General features: G+C 52.6%; 2 protein-coding genes across 2 annotated transcripts in view; both read left to right on the top strand.

Moving 5' to 3' along the window:
- P3h3 (prolyl 3-hydroxylase 3) overlaps nucleotides 1–10,779 on the top strand; it is a 15,325-nt gene extending 4,546 nt beyond the window's left edge. The window contains exons 6-15 of the mRNA XM_021190378.2: nucleotides 234–323; nucleotides 1,954–2,006; nucleotides 2,099–2,166; nucleotides 2,336–2,460; nucleotides 6,688–6,789; nucleotides 7,028–7,178; nucleotides 7,367–7,484; nucleotides 7,589–7,664; nucleotides 10,085–10,225; nucleotides 10,378–10,779. Of these exons, the coding sequence (XP_021046037.1) occupies nucleotides 234–323; nucleotides 1,954–2,006; nucleotides 2,099–2,166; nucleotides 2,336–2,460; nucleotides 6,688–6,789; nucleotides 7,028–7,178; nucleotides 7,367–7,484; nucleotides 7,589–7,664; nucleotides 10,085–10,225; nucleotides 10,378–10,545 (1,092 nt within the window). The 3' untranslated portion in view covers nucleotides 10,546–10,779. The remainder of the gene's footprint in view (nucleotides 1–233; nucleotides 324–1,953; nucleotides 2,007–2,098; nucleotides 2,167–2,335; nucleotides 2,461–6,687; nucleotides 6,790–7,027; nucleotides 7,179–7,366; nucleotides 7,485–7,588; nucleotides 7,665–10,084; nucleotides 10,226–10,377) is intronic.
- Nucleotides 10,780–10,863: 84 nt separating this feature from the next.
- On the top strand, nucleotides 10,864–17,739 carry Gnb3 (G protein subunit beta 3). The gene is made up of 10 exons (XM_021189936.2): nucleotides 10,864–12,070; nucleotides 12,255–12,341; nucleotides 12,604–12,642; nucleotides 14,123–14,229; nucleotides 14,310–14,373; nucleotides 14,487–14,649; nucleotides 14,755–14,821; nucleotides 14,914–15,115; nucleotides 16,225–16,441; nucleotides 17,198–17,739. Exons 2-10 carry the CDS (start codon nucleotides 12,285–12,287, stop codon nucleotides 17,302–17,304), a joined length of 1,023 nt encoding a protein of 340 aa, XP_021045595.1. The 5' UTR covers nucleotides 10,864–12,070; nucleotides 12,255–12,284; the 3' UTR covers nucleotides 17,305–17,739.
- Nucleotides 17,740–18,200: the final 461 nt, after the last annotated feature.

The following is an 18,200-nucleotide window of genomic DNA, read 5'->3' as shown; positions in this document are numbered from 1 at the left end:
ACACACACACACACACACACACACTCACGTACTCATGCATGCTCGCGCTTACAGAGTCTCCTGGGTACTCTCTTACTTGAGCCCAGACACTGAAGACTGAACCATCGCAGCATCGGAGTTGGTGAGGGCTCTCAGCAGCATGCACATGCCCCATACAACCCAGGACCTCCCTCTTTTCCAGCTTTCCCTTCCTTCCTCCTTATATCTCCATTCTCCGTCTCTGCCCTGCTCAGGACATCCAGCGGTTCATCCTTCGCTCCCTCGGGGAGAAGAGACAGCTATATTACGCCATGGAGCATCTGGGCGCTAGCTTCAAGGACCCGGTAAACAGTTATGTTCTTCTCCCCAGAGGGAGGCACAGTAATGCTTGATACAATACGCAGCTGCAGCTCGCAACAGCAGTCCACTTTCCCACAGCCTTGCAGACTTAACTAACTCTGGCATCCCAGGTTCCCAGGGACCTCAACAGTGTGCCTGCAGTTAAAATGGCCATGGGAGGGGCTGGAAAGATGGACCAGTGGTTAAAGAGCACTAGTTGATCTCCTAGAGGACTCAGGTTCAATTCCCATCACCCACATGGCAGCCCACAAGTGCCTGTAACTTCAGTTCCAGGAGATCTGACACCTTCACACAGACGTATGTGCAGCTGAAACACCAACGCACATAAAATGAAAATAGTTTTTTTGTTTGTTTGTTTGTTTTGTTTTTAATGGCCACAGAATCGTGAATGGCTAAGAATCAGTCTCTGCCACAAATACCTCCTGGTTACCAGTTTGCCTTTATCCCAGTTTCCTTACCTATAAATTGTACAGATCACACACATTCCACAATCCTTTGTTGAAGCCATGCCATCTGATAAAAAAGAGTACAGAGCACATCACTGCTGCTTCATCCATGACCCTCCTTTAGCCAGGAAGACGCAAGTGCAGTGCCAACCTAATGAAGCTGGAACTTAACCCAGTAGATTTTTTTTTTTTATTGACTTTTTGAGGGCTCGGATGGCTTAGTGATGAGTGCTTGCCTAGCAGACACACATTCCCAGGCTTCTGTCTCCATCACTGCAAGAAGAAAAAGAAAGGGAGGGAGGGAGGGACGGAGACAGGGAGGGAGAGAAGGGGGAGGTGTTTTGGATTGGAGAGTACTTTGTTGGAGGAGGATGGGCTGTCACTCCGCAGTGATGGCGATTCAGATGGTATTCTGGCCTCTTCCCCACAGATGTCAACAGCACACTGACAGCTCCTAAACCATGAAATCAATAGTGTCCAGACGTCGTTTAATGTCCCTGGTGGGTGGGTCGAATCGCTCTCACTGAGAACTGCTGGCTAAAGCTGAGGGTTTTACAAGGCTGGTTTAAATCCTACTCTGCCACTTATCAGCTGTGTGAAGGAGACCCTGTCATTTGGCCTTTCTGTGTCTCCGGCCATCAACTGAGACGTTGGTGCACCAGAACGTTCTGCTTCGCTAGATTATTATGAACTTTAAACCAAATCTCACTGCAAGTGTAAAGCCTTAGTACCTGGCAAACTGTAAGGGAAGTCACAGCTGAGCACAGTCTTCCCTAGAGCCTGAGGTTTTAGGCTGTTGTGGGTGAGCTAGGTCTGGCGCTGAGTCCAGGCTATTCCACCTTTGCCTTCTTCCCTGGAGGCGGGAAGAAGACCTTAATAAGGACCTTCAGATCACCCCCACCCCACCCCCTACCCCCACAACCCCCCATCCTCCGCTCCCTCAGTCCCTGTAGCTGTCTTCTGACGAACCAGAAGAGGGGGTCAGATCTCTTTAAGGGTGGTTGTGAGCCATCATGTGGTTGCTGGGATTTGAACTCAGGACCTTCAGAAGAGCAGTCAGTGCTCTTACCTGCTGAGACATCTCGCCAGCCTGGACCTTCAGATTCTCATGTCAGGAAACCCAGGAGGTAGTCATGGAGGGTGAGGATGCTCTTCTTGACTACCACAGGATTCTTGGACCCCAGAGGCTCTCATCCCTAAGGCACTGAGAGAGAAGCTCAGGTAGGGTGCACCCTGTGGTGGGGGCCACTTGCTCAGGCTGGGAGGTGAAAGGGTGGGTCTGCACCGTCTACTGAGTATGTCTCTCACCCGAGAGAGGATCAAGAGAAGAAGCCCTGGGACCATGAGCCTCCACAGCAGAAGCCCTTGACTTACTGGAAGGGTGAGTTCCTTAGTACATATTGGGGAGGGGCAGGAGGTGAGAGTGGAGTAGGAAGGTAAAAAGTCAAGGTGGGAAGCTCAGGAGGTAGAAGCCTGAGGGGCTGGGATCTGCCAGCTCCTGCTCTTCAGCTGAGCCCCAGTGACATTTGCCCCAACCCTTCCTCTTGTAGATGCCCTTCTGATGGAGGGTGTGACCCTCACCCAGGATGCCCAGCAGCTGAACGGGTCGGAGCGAGCCGTGTTAGATGGGCTGCTAACTCCGGCCGAGTGCGGGGTTCTGCTGCAGCTGGCCAAGGTATGGATGATGGGGTGTGGTTCAGTCACCTGGTTAGGCACCCGCAGGCTCAACCGCCTGCTCCTGTGTCCACTCAGGGTTCTCTCTGTCTGTCTCGAGTTTCTCCTTTTTTTTTTTTTCCTCCAGTGTTTCAAGATAGGGCTTTTCTGTCTGCCTTAGCTGCCTGGAGATCATTCTGTAGACCAGGCTGGCCTTGCTGGCTTCGAACTCATAGAAATCCACCTACCTCTGCCTCCCAAGTGCTAGGATTAAAGATGTGCGCCATCACCGCCCAGCTTCAAGTTTCTCTTAAAGTCTGTACTTTTTCTCAGCTGTGGAAAAATTCTCTTTCCTCCTTTTATTTACTTTTTTTTGCATAAACATGGTGAGCTTATTCATGATACAGTCTTCATATTACCTCATTTCAAGTTACTAGCCAGTAAAGTCTTTTTAAAGCTATACTGATGATGTGGAAACAGGCACAGCATGGAAACAAAGACCCCCTCCTGGTTTTAGAGACTGTCTTGCTGTGGTGTTGTCTTTTAACATTTTAGTGTTGGTTCTGGGTGAACCAGGGTGGCCTCTCCTTGCATTGTTCAACAGTTCTTCTGCCCTGACCCTGTTCTGACGGTGTCTCTCATGTGTACAGCGTCCGCGGAAGCAGCTTTTACACATACCACCCCGTTTTTGAGAATTGGTCTCACTAGATAGACCAGGCTGGCCTTGAACTCAGAGAGAGAGATCCAGAGGTCTCTGCCTCCTGAGTGCTGGGATTGTAGGCCTGCGCCACCTCACCCAGCTCCTTCTGGATTCCTTGTTTGTCATCTCCCCAAGCATTTTCTCAGAGCAAAAGCCGCAGAGGAAGTGTTTGTGCTTCAGGTGGCATTCAGGTGACATTCAGGACAAATGTCTACATTGTTCTTAACTCAGTAAGGTCAGCAGGGCTGCTTCTCCCACACCTGCTAACTTCACTCCTATATCCGTTTTGGGAGCTGCCACCTGAAAGATACTATCTAAAAGGCTGGCGCTGTGTATTCCCACGGGTACCATTTGCTAGCTCTGTGAGCATGGATGGACCCTGGACTGCTAACGCCCACAGAGGTCTGCAGCAGCTTCCAGAGCTTCCAAAATGGTCCAGGGTTCCTGGACCCAGAAGCTCCATCAGCCATGCAGGTGTCATGTTCCTCTACTTCCGTGTGTGTGTGTGTGTGTGTGTGTGTGTGTGTGTGTGTGTGTTTTCTTGCCTTTTGTTTTTTGAGATAACATTTCTCTGTGTAACCTAGTTTTCCTGGAACTCATTTTGCAGACCAGGTTAGCCTTAAATTCACAGAGATCTGCATGCTTCTGCCTCCCGAGCAATGGGATCCAAGGTGTGGGCCACCACCGCCCAGCTCCTTTGCATCTTAGTTTAGTTGATATAGAGAGTGCAGGTTTTCTTATTGAGATAGGGTCTTGCTATGTTGCCCAGGGTAGCCTAATACATTCAGGATCCTCCTATCAGCACCCCACCTCCCCTTCAGTGCTAAAGGTCAGCCTTGCAGGGGTAAGGCCCCACATCTGGCCAGGCTGTGTATGCTTTACAAAGATTAGGAAGAAAAGACAAAATGGAAGGCCTCCTGGTTACCTGAGAGTTCTGATGGAGTTCAGGATTCCTCCCCCTAGTGTTTCGTCCTCTCCTGGTTTGGGTTGAATGACCCACGCTCACGTGTTGAAGCCGCCATCCCATGATGCTTCAGTCCTCACTCAGTACATATTCATGGAGTACCTGCTGTGGCCTAGAAATGGCTAGATTCTAGTTGGAGGTGGAGGAGCAAAAGCTGCCCTTTACAGTCATGTATTTAGAGGGAAACCGACATGGAGACATGATGGAGCCGGTGGTGAGTGTGGTAAACAAGTGCATACTGTCCAAACAGAAACACCGTCGTTGTCGTCTTCCTCACCATAGGCAGTTTATGAGAGGGTTGATGGACCAGTCTTGCTGTGGTCTGCAGTGCTAAAAAGTCAAAATCAGGGTACTGCACACACTAGGCAAGCATGTTGGAGGAGGAGGAGGGGGGAAGGGGAGGGGGAGGAAGATGACGACGATGACAACGATGAAAGAACAAGGTGTTTTCCAGGAACTGCAGTAAAACACAGATTGAAAGTGTGGACCAGGCTGGGCAGTGAGTGGTGGCACACGCCTTTAATCCCAGAACTTGGGAGGCAGAAACAGTTGAATCTCTAAGTTTTAGCCAGCCTGGTCTACAGAGTAATTTCCAGGACAGCCATGGCTACACAGAGAAAGCCTGTCTCAAAAAAACAAAACAAACAAAAAAACAAAACAAAACAAAACAAAAAAAAACCAACCAACCAATCAAACAAACAGAAAAAGTGTGGACCAGACCCAGAATTTCTGTGACTTTGGGCAATTTACTTAAATGTCTGTGAGTTAGTTTCCCATCTGTAAAGTAGGATTGATCATAATGTTTCTATCATAGTGTTGTCCTGAGGGTGAAATAAGTTAGTACATTGAGAAGCCTTTCAGAGAATAAAGAAAGCAACTCAGGATGCACAGCTGCTGTCAGTCGGCTATTATCAAGACGGTACAGGGAAGAGGGAGAGAGCCCAGAGTGATGGCCCATCAGCAGACCGGGCCTTCTGTTCTCTGCCAGGGAGTGCCAGCTTTATTGGTAGCCGGTGGACAGCTACTGCTGGATTTAAGCGATTCACTTCTGAGTGCAGACGATCCAAACAAGTGCCGCATTCTGTGGACTCAGTGGCCCCCTCTACTGGCAGTCTTTAGAAGGCAGTGGGAGGAACTTGGCTGAGTATGAGGTTCGATGAATAGGGGAACAGAGGAGACCGGCAAGGACTAAGAGGGTGAATGCAGAAGACCGAGAAGGTGACACCAGGGGTAGCCTCAAGTGTCAGAAGTCTTTTGGTTCCTTAACTCAGCCCGGCCTCAGGACCTTTGCTCTTGTTATCCCTTCCACATATCCAAGTGCATCCTTGTGTTATTTGGTTTCAATTTACATGGCACCTCTTTAAGTATATGTGGGCAAACATGTGTAAATTCATAACCCTATTTAATGTTCTTCATATCACTTATCCCCATCTGAATTGGTTTTTCTGTGTACTTGTGATCCTAAAACAAACCCTGGGGATTGAGGTTGCCTTATTCAATAGAGGGCTGGCCTACCTCGAACAAAGCCCTGGGTTTGATCTCTAGTTCCTCATGAACCAGGCGTGGTGGCACAGATCTGTAACCAGCACTTAGGAAAGCTGAGGCAGGAGGAGCAGCAATTCAAAACCATCCTTGGCTACGTATTCACTTTAGGGGGAGATACCACCTCAAAAAGCCCACAAACAATGTTTAGAGATGTGGTGTTTGGTGTGGTGGAGATTGCTTAGCATGGGTTAGCCCCTAGGTTTGATCCCAGCACTGCAGAGGAGGAGGAAGAGGAGGAGGAGGCAGCTGAGATGCCTTGCGTGACCAGGTGGACTCTTGGGCTGACGTTTGTATGGAGGGTGACTAGAGAGTGGTACTTACACAGAGCTTCAACAAGAAGGATGGAAAGTGAATGTCTGCAGGAGGAAGATAGCTGCAGACTGGAGGCCAGACTGGGCCACACAGTGATTTCCAGGCCAACCTTCACTACAGAATGGTACCCTGTCTCAAAAGAAAAAGTCCCATAGGGCGACTCCGAGCGATGAATCACGGGAGGCAGGTGGCAATAGGGGTCTGGAGTTAGAGGCAGTGGAGTCCTGGAGCCCATAGATTCCCCCAAAACCATCAGTGGGACAAGCTCTGTGATGTCTGAACACCTCGTGCTTCCCGTCAGAACTGGCCTGTCAGACTCCTGTCTCCCCAGGGAAGGGTGATGTACTTCCTTCCCCAGACCCCAGCTCTGTCTCTCCTTCAGCCACTCTGACCATCTCATGGTCCCTTCTTCCCCACTGTGGGTTGCTCTCCAGGATAATGGTCACATTGTCCCCTTGGTAAGCAGCATCCCAGAGCTTTCCTTTGAGAGTGACTATCCAGAAAACCAGGACAGTTGCCATGCTCTGCGAAAGGGAAATGGCCGGGGCCACCTTAACCCTGTCTCTTCCCCTGCCTCTCTAGTCCTACTGGCCACAGCTCAGGAAAAAGTCACAAGGGGATTCTGGAAATTTCTCTTTAGCTCCAGGCACCAGGAAGGCCTGCAGGAGAGCCTGGTCCTGTGTGGTAGCGATGTCTGAGTAGCTCAATGTAAACCCCTTCTCTTTTAGGATGCAGCAGAGGCTGGAGCCAGGTCAGGCTACCGTGGCCGTCGCTCTCCTCATAGTCCTCATGAACGCTTTGAGGGGCTCACAGTGCTCAAGGCTGCTCAGGTAAGAGGACGCCCTGTGACTGGTCAGGTGCTCAGGGCCTGAGAAGAGGTACCATGTCAGGAGGTTGGGTACCAGGCCTGGGCTTCTGAGGAGGAGTCTCTGGGGACCTAGATCACATATTCTGAGACTTGGGGTCCTGGTGTCATGGAGTCACTTGGCCCACACCGAAGAGTAGTATCAGAGACACGCAGGGGCCAGTACTAGGCCTGCCTTCCCATGGCCTCTTTCCTGCCTGCAGCTGGCCCGGGCAGGGACTGTGGGCAAGCCAGGCGCTAAGCTGCTTCTGGAGGTGAGTGAGCGAGTGCGGACCTTAACCCAGGCCTACTTCTCCCCTGAACGGCCACTGCATCTTTCCTTCACCCACCTGGTGTGCCGAAGTGCCATAGAAGGTAACCACCAGGGAACCCCCTCGCGCACGCCCATCTTCACTGCAGAAAGTCCCCCACTGGCCTCACTGGGGGCAGGGAGCATCTCTGCTTAGTTGTCACCCCAGGAGCTAAGGGCATCTGGATGGGGTGAGCCCAGGGAGCCTGTGGTAGGGACCCTGATTCATTCACTAGATCCATTTACATCCTAGGTGAACAAGAGCAGCGTATGGACCTGAGTCACCCAGTACACGCAGACAACTGTGTCCTGGACCCTGACACTGGTGAATGTTGGCGGGAGCCCCCAGCCTACACCTATCGAGACTATAGGTGAGTGGTCAGTTTCTCTGGGGGAGGTGCAGGAAGGCACCAAGGCTGGCAGGCCTGGGACTGGGGGGGGGTGCTCACTGCCTCTTGCCTCTTTTACTTCCCAGTGGACTCCTCTACCTCAATGATGACTTCAAGGGAGGTGACCTGTTCTTCACGCAGCCCAACGCCCTCACTGTCACGGTACGGGGCTGGGTGGAGGGCCCAGCTGTGGGGTCAGGATTCAAAACAGCTGCTCTCCAGAGGCAAATGCAGGGAAATGGCTGGGGCCACCTTAACCCTGGCTCTTCCCGCTTCTCTCGTCCTACTGGCCGAATGTTCAAGGCTTTCTGCAGAGGTCGACTGAGCCCCACAGATGATCTCTAAGTGGTCCCCCACCCTGTCTTCACGGTACGCCTTGCCTCCTAAGGACTGTCGAGCAAAGCTAGGTGAAGGATGTACATTTATAGCTCAAGCTATTGAGGAAGCTGAGGTTGGGGGAGTTCAAGGCCGGCCTGAACAATGTACCAAGACACCGTCTAACAAAAACAAAACACTGGCCGGGGAGGTAGCTCAGTGGGTAAAGTGTGCACCCCTAAGCCTGACAACCGGGGTTTGATCTCTCTGGAACTGACATGGGAGAAGGAGAGAAGCAGTTTCTACAGCCCTCCTCTGACCTCTACACCACGCTGCAACATGCACCCCCAGCCCCGACGAAAGTAGTAAAAACTCAAAACAAAACAAACACACAAACCAGGGAGGGACTGGAGAGATGGCTCAGTGGTTAGGGGCACCAGGCTGCTCTTCCGGGGGACCTGGTTTGGTTCCCAGCATCCACATGGTGGTTCACAACCATCCCTAACTCTAGTTTCAGAAGATCTAACACCCTCTGGCGGCCTCTACAGGCACCAGGGGGACAAAACATGCACATAAAATACAGTAATAAGCCAGGCAGTGGTGGTGCACGCCTTTAATCCCAGCACTTGGGAGGCAGAGGCAGGCGGATTTCTGAGTTTGAGGCCAGCCTGGTCTACAGAGTGAGTTCCAGGNAAAAAAAAAAAAACAAAAAAAAACAACAACAAAAAAAACAAAACAGCAACAAGAGAGAGTGAAACACAGTCTCTGGGGGACCCCCCCAGAGCCCTGGGTCCCTATTCTAGGGATCTGACATTTAACCCTACCTCTTCTATGGCGAGGCCCCAATGAAGCTAGGGGCACAGGCACAGACAGAACCACTGGATTAGAGTTTATATTGGGGTTCTTAGCATCTCTAAGGCTCCCTTTCCTAACGAAGAGTAACATTAGTACCTATTACTGTTGACATTGGTATTATTTTTATCGTTGTTGTTTGTTGTTATTTAGAGTCTTGCCACATAGACCAGGTTAGCCTTACTAGTACTAGCCCCCGAGAGCCTCTGATACTATACTCTTCTGTGTGGGTCTCACTGTGTAGCCGGGGCAGCCTGGAACTTACCACGTAGATCAGGATGACTTTGAACCACTGACACCTGACTCTTTTAAACACCCCAAGAGCTGGGATTAAAGGCGTGTGCTGCCATGCCTAGCTTTGCACGCACACGTGCTGTGTGGCGTGCAGGTGTGTGCACATACCAGGACATGCGCATGTCACAGTGCACATGTGGCAGTCAGAACTTCAGGTGCCCTCCTCCTGTCTCTGCTTTACATCTGGACCTCGGAGTGTTGGGATTGCAGACAGGAGCGACTTTGCCTAGCTTTCCTGTGGGTTCTGGGGATCCGAACACGGGCCCTCATACTTGCACAGCAAACACTTACCTACCACGCTATCTTCCCAAGGCTATGAGAAGTAATTTTAAAAAACGTTTGCTGATTTTATATGTGCATCTGTGTGTGCGTGTGTGAGGAGTGAGCAGGGGCGATGCACACTGTTCACGGCATGTGTGCAAAGAACAGAGAACAACTTGCGGGAGCTGGCTCTCTCCTTCAACCACGTGGCTTCTACCTGGTTCAGCTCTCTGAACCCATAAAAAGTAATGTATTTAATATGTTTAAGAGAATGAGTCAGTATCTTGTATTATAACAATCAATGAATGTTAGTTGTTGCTATTTGTCCAGTCTATGATCATGGAGACTTCTATTCCTGGGCTTAGAAATGGGGCAAGAAGAGGAGTAGACGTGGTAGTGTACGCCTGTAATCCTAGCATTAGGGCGGCTGAGGCAGGAGTTCTGGGCTAGCCTGTGTTACACAGAGGAATTCTGCCTTACTCTTCACCCAAAAGCATGGACAGAAAGGGGCAGCCGTCTTCTTAGTACTCATGCACAATCTAGGGTTTCTCAGGGTGGCAATGCATCTACCCAAGGTCCTTGTCTCCTTCCATCCCTTCTGGGGCTGAAGTACGGCCCTCAGATTTCTTCTCTCCAGTCTCATGGAGTCAGGCAGGAAAGGTCAGGCTCTAGGACAGGGAACCAACAAGAGACCCTCCAAAAGGCTCTGCCTGATTTGGCTTCCGTGTTCGGCAGCCCCCGTTTTGCAGTTTTCCTTCCTGACTTAGGACCGGTTTCTCATTTGCCCCAAGCTAGTCCCTGAGGGAGGGAGGGAAGAATAAGAGAGTCAGGAAGCCTGATGCTGTGACCCCATCCCTCAGGCTCAGGTCCGTCCTCGGTGTGGACGCCTCGTGGCCTTCAGCTCTGGTGGTGAGAATCCCCATGGTGTGTGGGCTGTGACTCGGGGACGGCGCTGTGCCCTAGCACTGTGGCACACATGGGCACCTGAGCACAAGGAGCAGGTAGGGAGGGAGAGGTGAGGGGTGGGTGGGTGGGCAGGTGGTCACTGGGGAAGTTGGTGAGTGGGTGAGACCCCAACAAAGCTCTTGGGTGACTGAGATAGCCCAAGGAGAGTGGCTACGGAAGACTGAACCACAGTTCTCCCCATTCCCAGGAGTGGACAGAAGCCAAAGAGCTGCTGCAGGAGGAAGAGGAGGAAGAGGAGGAGGAAGAAGAAATTCTCAGCAGAGACCCTTCCCCAGAACCCCCAAGTCACAAGCTTCAGCGAGTCCAAGAGAAAGCTGGGAAGCCCCGTCGGGTCCGGGTCCGAGAGGAACTGTGAATGGCTGAGCCAGCTTCTCAGGATAGGGCCACTCAACTTGGGCCTTCCCAGTGAGAAGGCCCTGGAGGACATCAGGAACGTAGAAGCATGCCAAGTCTTATCATTTCGGGGACCTACAAGGGCCACCAAACCCTGGACTCACAAGCTTGCTACACAGACTCAGCCTAGAGCAACATCAGGCCTGGGAGCCAGGTCTGGCCCCAGCTGAGGGACCTGCAAGGCCCCCAGTACAGAGGAAGATCACTAAGCCTCCCTGAAAGGCATGGCGAAGAGTGCAGAGCAACTGCTTCTAATAAGAAACACAGAGGGGACAGTCCCATCCTCTCCCAACCTGTGCAATAAAGAACATGAGGCTCCCCAGCCAGGGCCTGGTCTGCTCTATCCCAGCTTCCCTGGCTGCTGGAGGTGGGGTTGGCTACAACTGGCCTGGGAGGGGACAGGTGGTGTCTTGGGGCCTCCCAGAGGTGGAGCCATGACAGCGCAGTGATTTGTCAGGGAAATCTCAGCCACCTGCTGCTTCATGCAAATAGGCCCTGGTGCCCCATCGCCACCACCACCACCACCAGGGCCACAGCTGCTCCTTGGGCCTCCAACTCTAAGCCGTACCATCCCTCCCTGACTGGCTGACAGGTCTGAGCCTTCTGGCCCCTACCTTCACAGCCCACTAAGACCCCGGGAGTCATGTGAGAGTGCATGAGGACAGACCCCAGCCTAGAAGCAGGACACAGAGTTCTGTTCTCTTTTGTAGTCATTTCTTTGCCCACAACGCAGGGGCACATGGGCCAGCTTTCCCCCCCCATCAACTCCCCCAACTAGGATCAGGCCCAGTGGCAGCTGGTCAGGGCTTGTCCAGAAAAAGGATTATCCAGCTCAGCCCCTTCTAATCTCATCTTCTGCCTGGACCCTCTTCCCCTCCTCCCCACAGCCCTCATCGAGGAAGCATGGTTTGTGGTGTTGACAACAGGGTCATCTGTCACCCTCCTGTCCTGGCTCCTGGCCTGCTTGCTGAACAGGCCTGTACTGGCAAGATCATGACCACAGGTTGGGGCTAGGGTCTGGGGAGGTCACTGGAGCTGTGGCGGGCTCCTGTTCTACTTCCCCAAACCCAACCAGTAATCCTCAGGGCTTGTCTCTGATCCGCGGGCTGATGCTCTTATCTCTGCTGGCGGACTGACCGTGGACGCACCCCTCGATTCCCCCCTTCTTACGGTTGGAGAGGGGGTGCTGCTCATCTCTGGTTCACAGGCCTGCTTCCCACCCCTCCAGGCTGGCCCAAGTCTCTGGAAGCCTCATACCTCCCTCCCTGGCCTCTCCCCCACCCCTGCAGCTGATTTCATTTGCCTGGCGGTTGTTGCTGGCTTTACCCTTCCCTGTCATTCCCCCCTCCCTCCCAGTCAGGGCCAGGCCAGGCCAGCTCCTCTGGCAGCAGAGGGGGGCAGGTGACAGGCGGGCATCGAAGCTGAGACGGTGAGGCGGCGAGGCGCCTGGGAAGCGGAAACCTGGGAGAAGTCCAGCCAGAGCCCAAGTAAGAGGGAGCTGGCCGGCTCTGCCCTCTGGGATGGGGGGCCCATGGGGAGGGCTCAGGCAGGGCTGGGATTGAGACCCAGGAGGGAGAGACCCCCCTCCCCCATCACAGGAGTAGGATGGAAAGAACAGAAACACGGCCTGACGCCTGACGGGACCCAACACCTATTCCATGTCCCTGGCAGGAGCCGGAACTACCCCTCGACCTGTGCACCATGGGGGAGATGGAGCAGCTGAGGCAGGAGGCAGAGCAGCTCAAGAAGCAGATTGCTGTAACCCCAGAGCCCTCATCCTGGGGACCTTGGAGAACAGAACTCAGGACACATGGGAGTGTGGCCTGGGAGGGACTGGGTTCACTCTTGGGTGACACTTTAGACACCTCTCATCTAGAAGGGTCCAGAGACCTTAAACCTGGTCCTCACATTTGAGACCACCTCCCAACTGCAGAGCCCCATGCATGCCCTCCCGTACGTGAGGTGCACGTGCATGCCCCTTGTCCTACCACAGCCCCCCTGATGCCCGCTTTCCCCACAGGATGCCAGGAAAGCCTGTGCTGACATCACTCTGGCTGAGGTGAGACCTTCTGCCCCTCTGAGGCAGGACATGATAGGAGGGGAGGGGACTGAGCAAGGCCTTCAGGACCAGCACCGTACTGCTGCCTGAGCTTTTAGCACATCCTGTCCTTGAAGGGAGGAAAGACATTCATGAATTAATTCAACAAACATCCATTAAGATCTGCTCTGGGCCAGCCATTATATTGGATACGGACGACATAGACACTGGTCTTCACCCTGAACAGTGAGGTGGGCAGGGGGTGCAGGGGGCAAGCAGGACTTCTCATAGATTCGAACTGGCAGTCGTCTAAGGTGACATTTCATCGATTTTAAGATGCGTGCTTTCTCACAGAGTTTTCTAGAGTTGAGATGCATCTAACAATACACGATACCTTGTCAGCCTAGTGTTTCTTTCGTTCGTGATACACAAACTACTTTGGTTTCTTAGAACTGATAGCCCAAGCCATGTCAGGTGGCACAGACTTGTAACCCGGCTACCTGGAAGGCTGAGGTAGGAGTGAAAACTCACAGCATGCCTGGGCTGCGGAGTGGATTTAAGACCAGCCTGGCTCAAAATAAAAAGTAAAAAAGTTGAGCTATGAGAAAAATTTCAAAAAGCAAGACATGAAGTTGTGTGGGGGTAGGAGGTAAAGGGTGGACGTGGGAGGAGTTAGGAGGAGTGGGGCAGATATGACCAAAATGCCTGCGCGAAATTGCAAATTATTAGAAATATTATGTTAAAAAAGAAAAAAGCAATATATTTCAGTGCCGGAATTCTTAGCTAGCATACTGAGGCCCTAGTTCAATCTACAGTACTAAGGGGAAAAAAGATAAACAGAACTGGTTGTATTAAATGTGTACATAAGAGTAAACATTATGAGAGAGGCACTGGGCTAGACACTTAACTACATAATCCTACATGATTTCCATGGCAACTCTGAGATAAGAGGCTCAGGGAAAGGTGTGTGTGATGATTAGCTGAAGGTGACAAAGTAAGGCAGACCAAGTCTGTAGACTCCGAAGGCTTGGTAGCTAGGGGGCTGCGTGCGACTGTGTGGAGTGGAGAACCGGATTTCAGCAGTGCAGTCCCCAGCGGTGGTGATGCCATGGCTTCATGCCACCATGGCTGCGTGCCACCGGTGTGTGAGAACAGGCACCTACCAGTCTGACACCACTGAGTGTTTCTTTTCCCAAGTTTATGTTTAGTGACCTTATACCAACAGCCTGAAACTGATCGAGGTGGGTGTGTCTCCATACTGGAGCTTCCTCCTCTTCCTCCTTTCCCTCGGTATGGAGACACTAACCACTCCACACCACTGTTTAGCAACTTGCCACAAGCTGTCCCAGCACCTGTCTACCATTGGAGGCTCAGTCACTTCAATCCAGGGGCCTCTTTCTCTAAGGTTGGGGCATCTGTTCAAGTGCCTGGTCCCCAGCAGACGCTCATCTGGAGCAGGGGCCTTGCAGACCTGTGAAACCCAACACCCCTTTCTCTGCAGCTTGTGTCTGGTCTGGAGGTGGTGGGCCGAGTCCAGATGCGGACACGGAGGACATTAAGGGGACACCTGGCCAAGATCTATGCCATGCACTGGGCCACTGACTCTAAGTGAGGATCCAGAGGGGTCTAAGGGGGGGGGTGTGACAGGGAAAAAGAGGGCCGGATGACACAGGGGCCCTTTTCCCCAGGCTGCTCGTAAGTGCCTCGCAGGATGGGAAGCTGATCGTGTGGGACACTTACACCACTAATAAGGTACCAGCCCTCCCTGCTGACCCTCCGTCCTTCCTGGGGATGCCATGCCTAATCTCTGTCCCGTTTGGCTGAAGCACAGGTCCCACCTGCCTCAAATCTACCCTCCCGTGCAGGTGCATGCAATCCCGCTGCGTTCCTCCTGGGTCATGACCTGTGCCTATGCACCATCAGGGAACTTTGTGGCGTGTGGAGGGCTGGACAACATGTGTTCAATCTACAGCCTCAAATCCCGAGAGGGCAACGTCAAGGTCAGCCGGGAGCTCTCTGCTCATACAGGTGAGCTGTCCTCTTTCCCTGTGTAGGGGGTCAAGAAAGTCTAGGCCTCTGGCCAGTTATGACCAGGACCTTGAGCCAGGTCGCTGTCCTTCTAACCACCTCCAGGTTATCTCTCCTGTTGCCGCTTCCTGGATGACAACAACATCGTGACTAGCTCTGGGGACACCACGTGGTAAGGGTTGAATGCCCTGGGTGCTGAGGAAGGTCACCCTGTCCTGGGCAACTGGGACATTTCACTGTGATGGGCTCCCTCTCTCCCGGCAGTGCCTTGTGGGACATTGAGACGGGGCAGCAGAAGACAGTGTTTGTGGGACACACTGGTGACTGCATGAGCCTGGCTGTGTCCCCAGACTACAAACTCTTCATTTCGGGAGCTTGCGATGCTAGCGCCAAGCTCTGGGATGTGAGGGAAGGGACCTGTCGTCAGACTTTCACTGGCCATGAGTCAGACATCAATGCCATCTGTGTGAGTCTCTCTACGTGTGCCTTCAGCAATGACCTTAAACCCCAATACATACCTCACCCACTGCCACAGTGTCCCTGAGCCCTTTCCTTATAATTTTACCTTGTAGGAGAGTTTCAAAACCAATGACAAGGAATCCCATGTCCGATTCACCCAGATTCACCGTTAACATTTTGCCACACTTGCTTTAGACACACACGTGCACACACTCAGTCACACTTAGGTCCCTCCCTTGTCCTGTGCGTGGAGCTAGAGCTTCACATCAGAGCTTCTACATGTTAAGCAAGTGCCCTACCACCAAGCTACACACTAGGGCCTCAGTCCTGGGTTGAGAGTACACTACATATATCATGGCTCCATGCCCTTTAGATACTTACACTTCCTGGAGGGCCAAAGAGGATGCTGGATTCCCTAGAACCAGAGTCAGGTATGAGCTGTCATGTGGGTGCTGGCAGCTGAACTTCCTCTGCAAAAGCAAGGGTTCTTAGCTGCTGAGCCATCTCTCCAGCCCTAAGTCAAGTTTAACCCCCACACCCCCCCTCAAGAGAAAGTCTTATTATATACCTCTGGCTGTCCTAGAACTAACTCTGTAGGCCAGGCTGGCCTCAAACTCAGAGCTCCACTTGCCTCTGCCACCCAAGTGCTGGTATCGAAGGGATGTACCACCACTGCCTGGCAACATGGCATCTTTTTGGTGAGGGTACACCAGTTTTCTATAATTCCCCTCAAAGTATGCCTGTTATTTTTCGTGATGATGTTCTATGCCTGGACTTTGTGTTATTCTTACACACTCTGATCTAGTCGTCTTAGGGTAGTAGCAGTAGGAATCTGATCCTTTTTGATTGTGTGATCCCGGGAGACCTTGGTTCCCTTGCCCACACCGTGGGGACAGGTAACATGCCTGCCTCTGATGCCGGAGTCACGGGCGGAAGGAGCTACAGGAACACAGCCAGTGAACGGCTTCCATGCAGCTGCTTGCCTTGCCCTACCAAGAGACAGACCCAGAGACTGAGAGAGGTGGCTTACTCTCCCCCAGTGGGAGCCAGGAAGCCGGCAGGAAGGCAAGGCTGCCCCAGATCTGAGCCCTGACCCCTTCTTAACTGTATCCTCAGTTCTTTCCCAATGGTGAGGCCATCTGCACCGGCTCAGACGACGCCTCCTGCCGCCTCTTTGACTTGAGAGCAGACCAGGAACTGACTGCCTATTCCCACGAGAGCATCATCTGTGGTATCACGTCTGTCGCCTTCTCGCTCAGTGGGCGCCTGCTCTTCGCGGGCTATGATGACTTCAACTGCAATGTCTGGGACTCTCTGAAGTGCGAGCGTGTAGGTAAGGGTCTGCCCCAGACTCGCCAGCCTTCCCTCTCCCTCAGTCGTCACGGGGACCTCCTATGACAGTTAGCTGATCCCTAACTGTTGCCTGACAGGAGCCTTGGAAACCAACCCCCTTTGCTTCTGAAACTAAGAGTGTGTTCCCTGAACAGAAAGGGCTCTAAGCAGCCCCTCCCCTACCTAGTGCTGTACCCGTTCCTTCTGGCTACCCTCAAACCTGTGTACCTCAAATGTCCAGTACTGCGGTTTCTGGGTCATACATTAAGGGGCAGTCTCAGATGTGTGGATGAGAGTAAATCAAGATGTGTAGAGCACCAGGGTCCAGGCTAGCCTGGGGGCGCATCTAGCATTGGTCTAAAATGGAAAGGGACAGTCTGTCTTCTATCAGGAGACCAAGAGCTGAATAAGATAACCCTGAGACAAGCCCCAAGGCCTGCTGAGGCGCTCACATCACTCCCCTGCCCCCCCCCCCCTTTTTAACCTAGAAACAAAGGACTCCTTGGGCCCTTCAAAGTGGCCCCCGCCTTCTCCACAGCATCCTGACATTACTAACCAGGTTACCCTTGCCCCACCAGTGACTCAGTTCTCGATGGAGGAACTGGCCTGACAAGATCTCCCTCTCCTCGGGGCTAACACTCCTTCAGTTCCTTGGTCTCCGTCAGGCCCAGTACCGTCCACCGAAGCCAGGGCTTCTGTGCTCGCCCAGATCCTCACACACTGGGGCAGAGCAGGCTGTCTTTTCTCTCTCCTTCAGGCATACTCTCTGGCCATGACAACAGAGTCAGCTGCCTGGGGGTCACAGCTGATGGCATGGCTGTGGCCACTGGCTCCTGGGACAGCTTCCTCAAAATCTGGAATTGAGGAGGCTAGAGGAAGAGGTGGGAAGCCGTGAAGGTTCTCAGCAGGCTCCTCCTATGCCCCATCTCCTTAGGGCCAGTCTTCTATACTCCAGGGGCCATTCCTAGTAAACTTCTTTTTAAGAGCAGGTGGGATTATGGGAGTGTGCCTTTGGAAGCACCAGGGACTCAAGGGCAAAGAACTGCCCCATTTCCTGCCATGGCCTCTCCTCTCCACAGCCCTCACAGCCTCTCCCTTAATAAACAACAATGGACTCCTTCCTCACCCTACAGTCCTCCTGGGTTACCAGTAGCCTTTGTCCAGACGGGGACCGGCCAGAGTGCTCAGCCCGTTGACTATGGATGTCGCTCCTAGACTCCTGGCTCCCTTTCGCTTTCTCCTTTTCTGCCCTTTTGTTCTCTCTTATTATCTAATAAAATGTAGCATCCTGGTACCTCTCTGATGTCTGGCTTCCATGCCATTTGTGCTCCAAGAAATCCTAGGTCCCATTAACGGGCAACAAGCTATTACAAGTGCTAGGAATAAGGAGAAGTACTAGGCAGATGTGGGCAGGAAGGATTGGAGCAGAGCCTGCAGTCTCTTGGGGAGGCTGAGTGGTGGGAGGCATCTAACAGAATCCTACAGATGACAGTCGTAATGTGTGCGTGCCCGAAAAGGAGCTGGGTGATAAAGGGCCCTGAAGGAGGCCATTCAAGTGGGGTAGCACCATGGTCATAAAGCTTTGCCCTAACAGCAGCAGTGAAGTGACAAGAGAGACTGGCCCTCTAGAGAGGCCCATCGAGGGATGAGGCAGGTGGTAAGAGATGCAAGGCGAACCAGACTCAGTAACAGAGTACTCGTCTAACATGAGCAAAAGCTCACACACACACACACACACACACACACACACACACACACAC

This window comes from Mus pahari, chromosome 2, assembly GCF_900095145.1.
Source record: "Mus pahari chromosome 2, PAHARI_EIJ_v1.1, whole genome shotgun sequence".
Lineage (NCBI taxonomy): Eukaryota > Metazoa > Chordata > Mammalia > Rodentia > Muridae > Mus > Mus pahari.
This window is presented reverse-complemented; position numbering and strand designations above follow the sequence as displayed.

Coding starts and splice junctions, on each gene's coding strand:
- Gnb3 (XM_021189936.2), top strand. CDS start 12,285: ATGGGGGAGATGGAGCAGCTGAGGCAGGAGGCAGAGCAGCTCAAGAAG. Junction 12,342..12,603: donor AGCTCAAGAAGCAGATTGCT/GTAACCCCAGAG, acceptor CTTTCCCCACAG/GATGCCAGGAAAGCCTGTGC. Junction 14,374..14,486: donor ACACTTACACCACTAATAAG/GTACCAGCCCTC, acceptor CCTCCCGTGCAG/GTGCATGCAATCCCGCTGCG.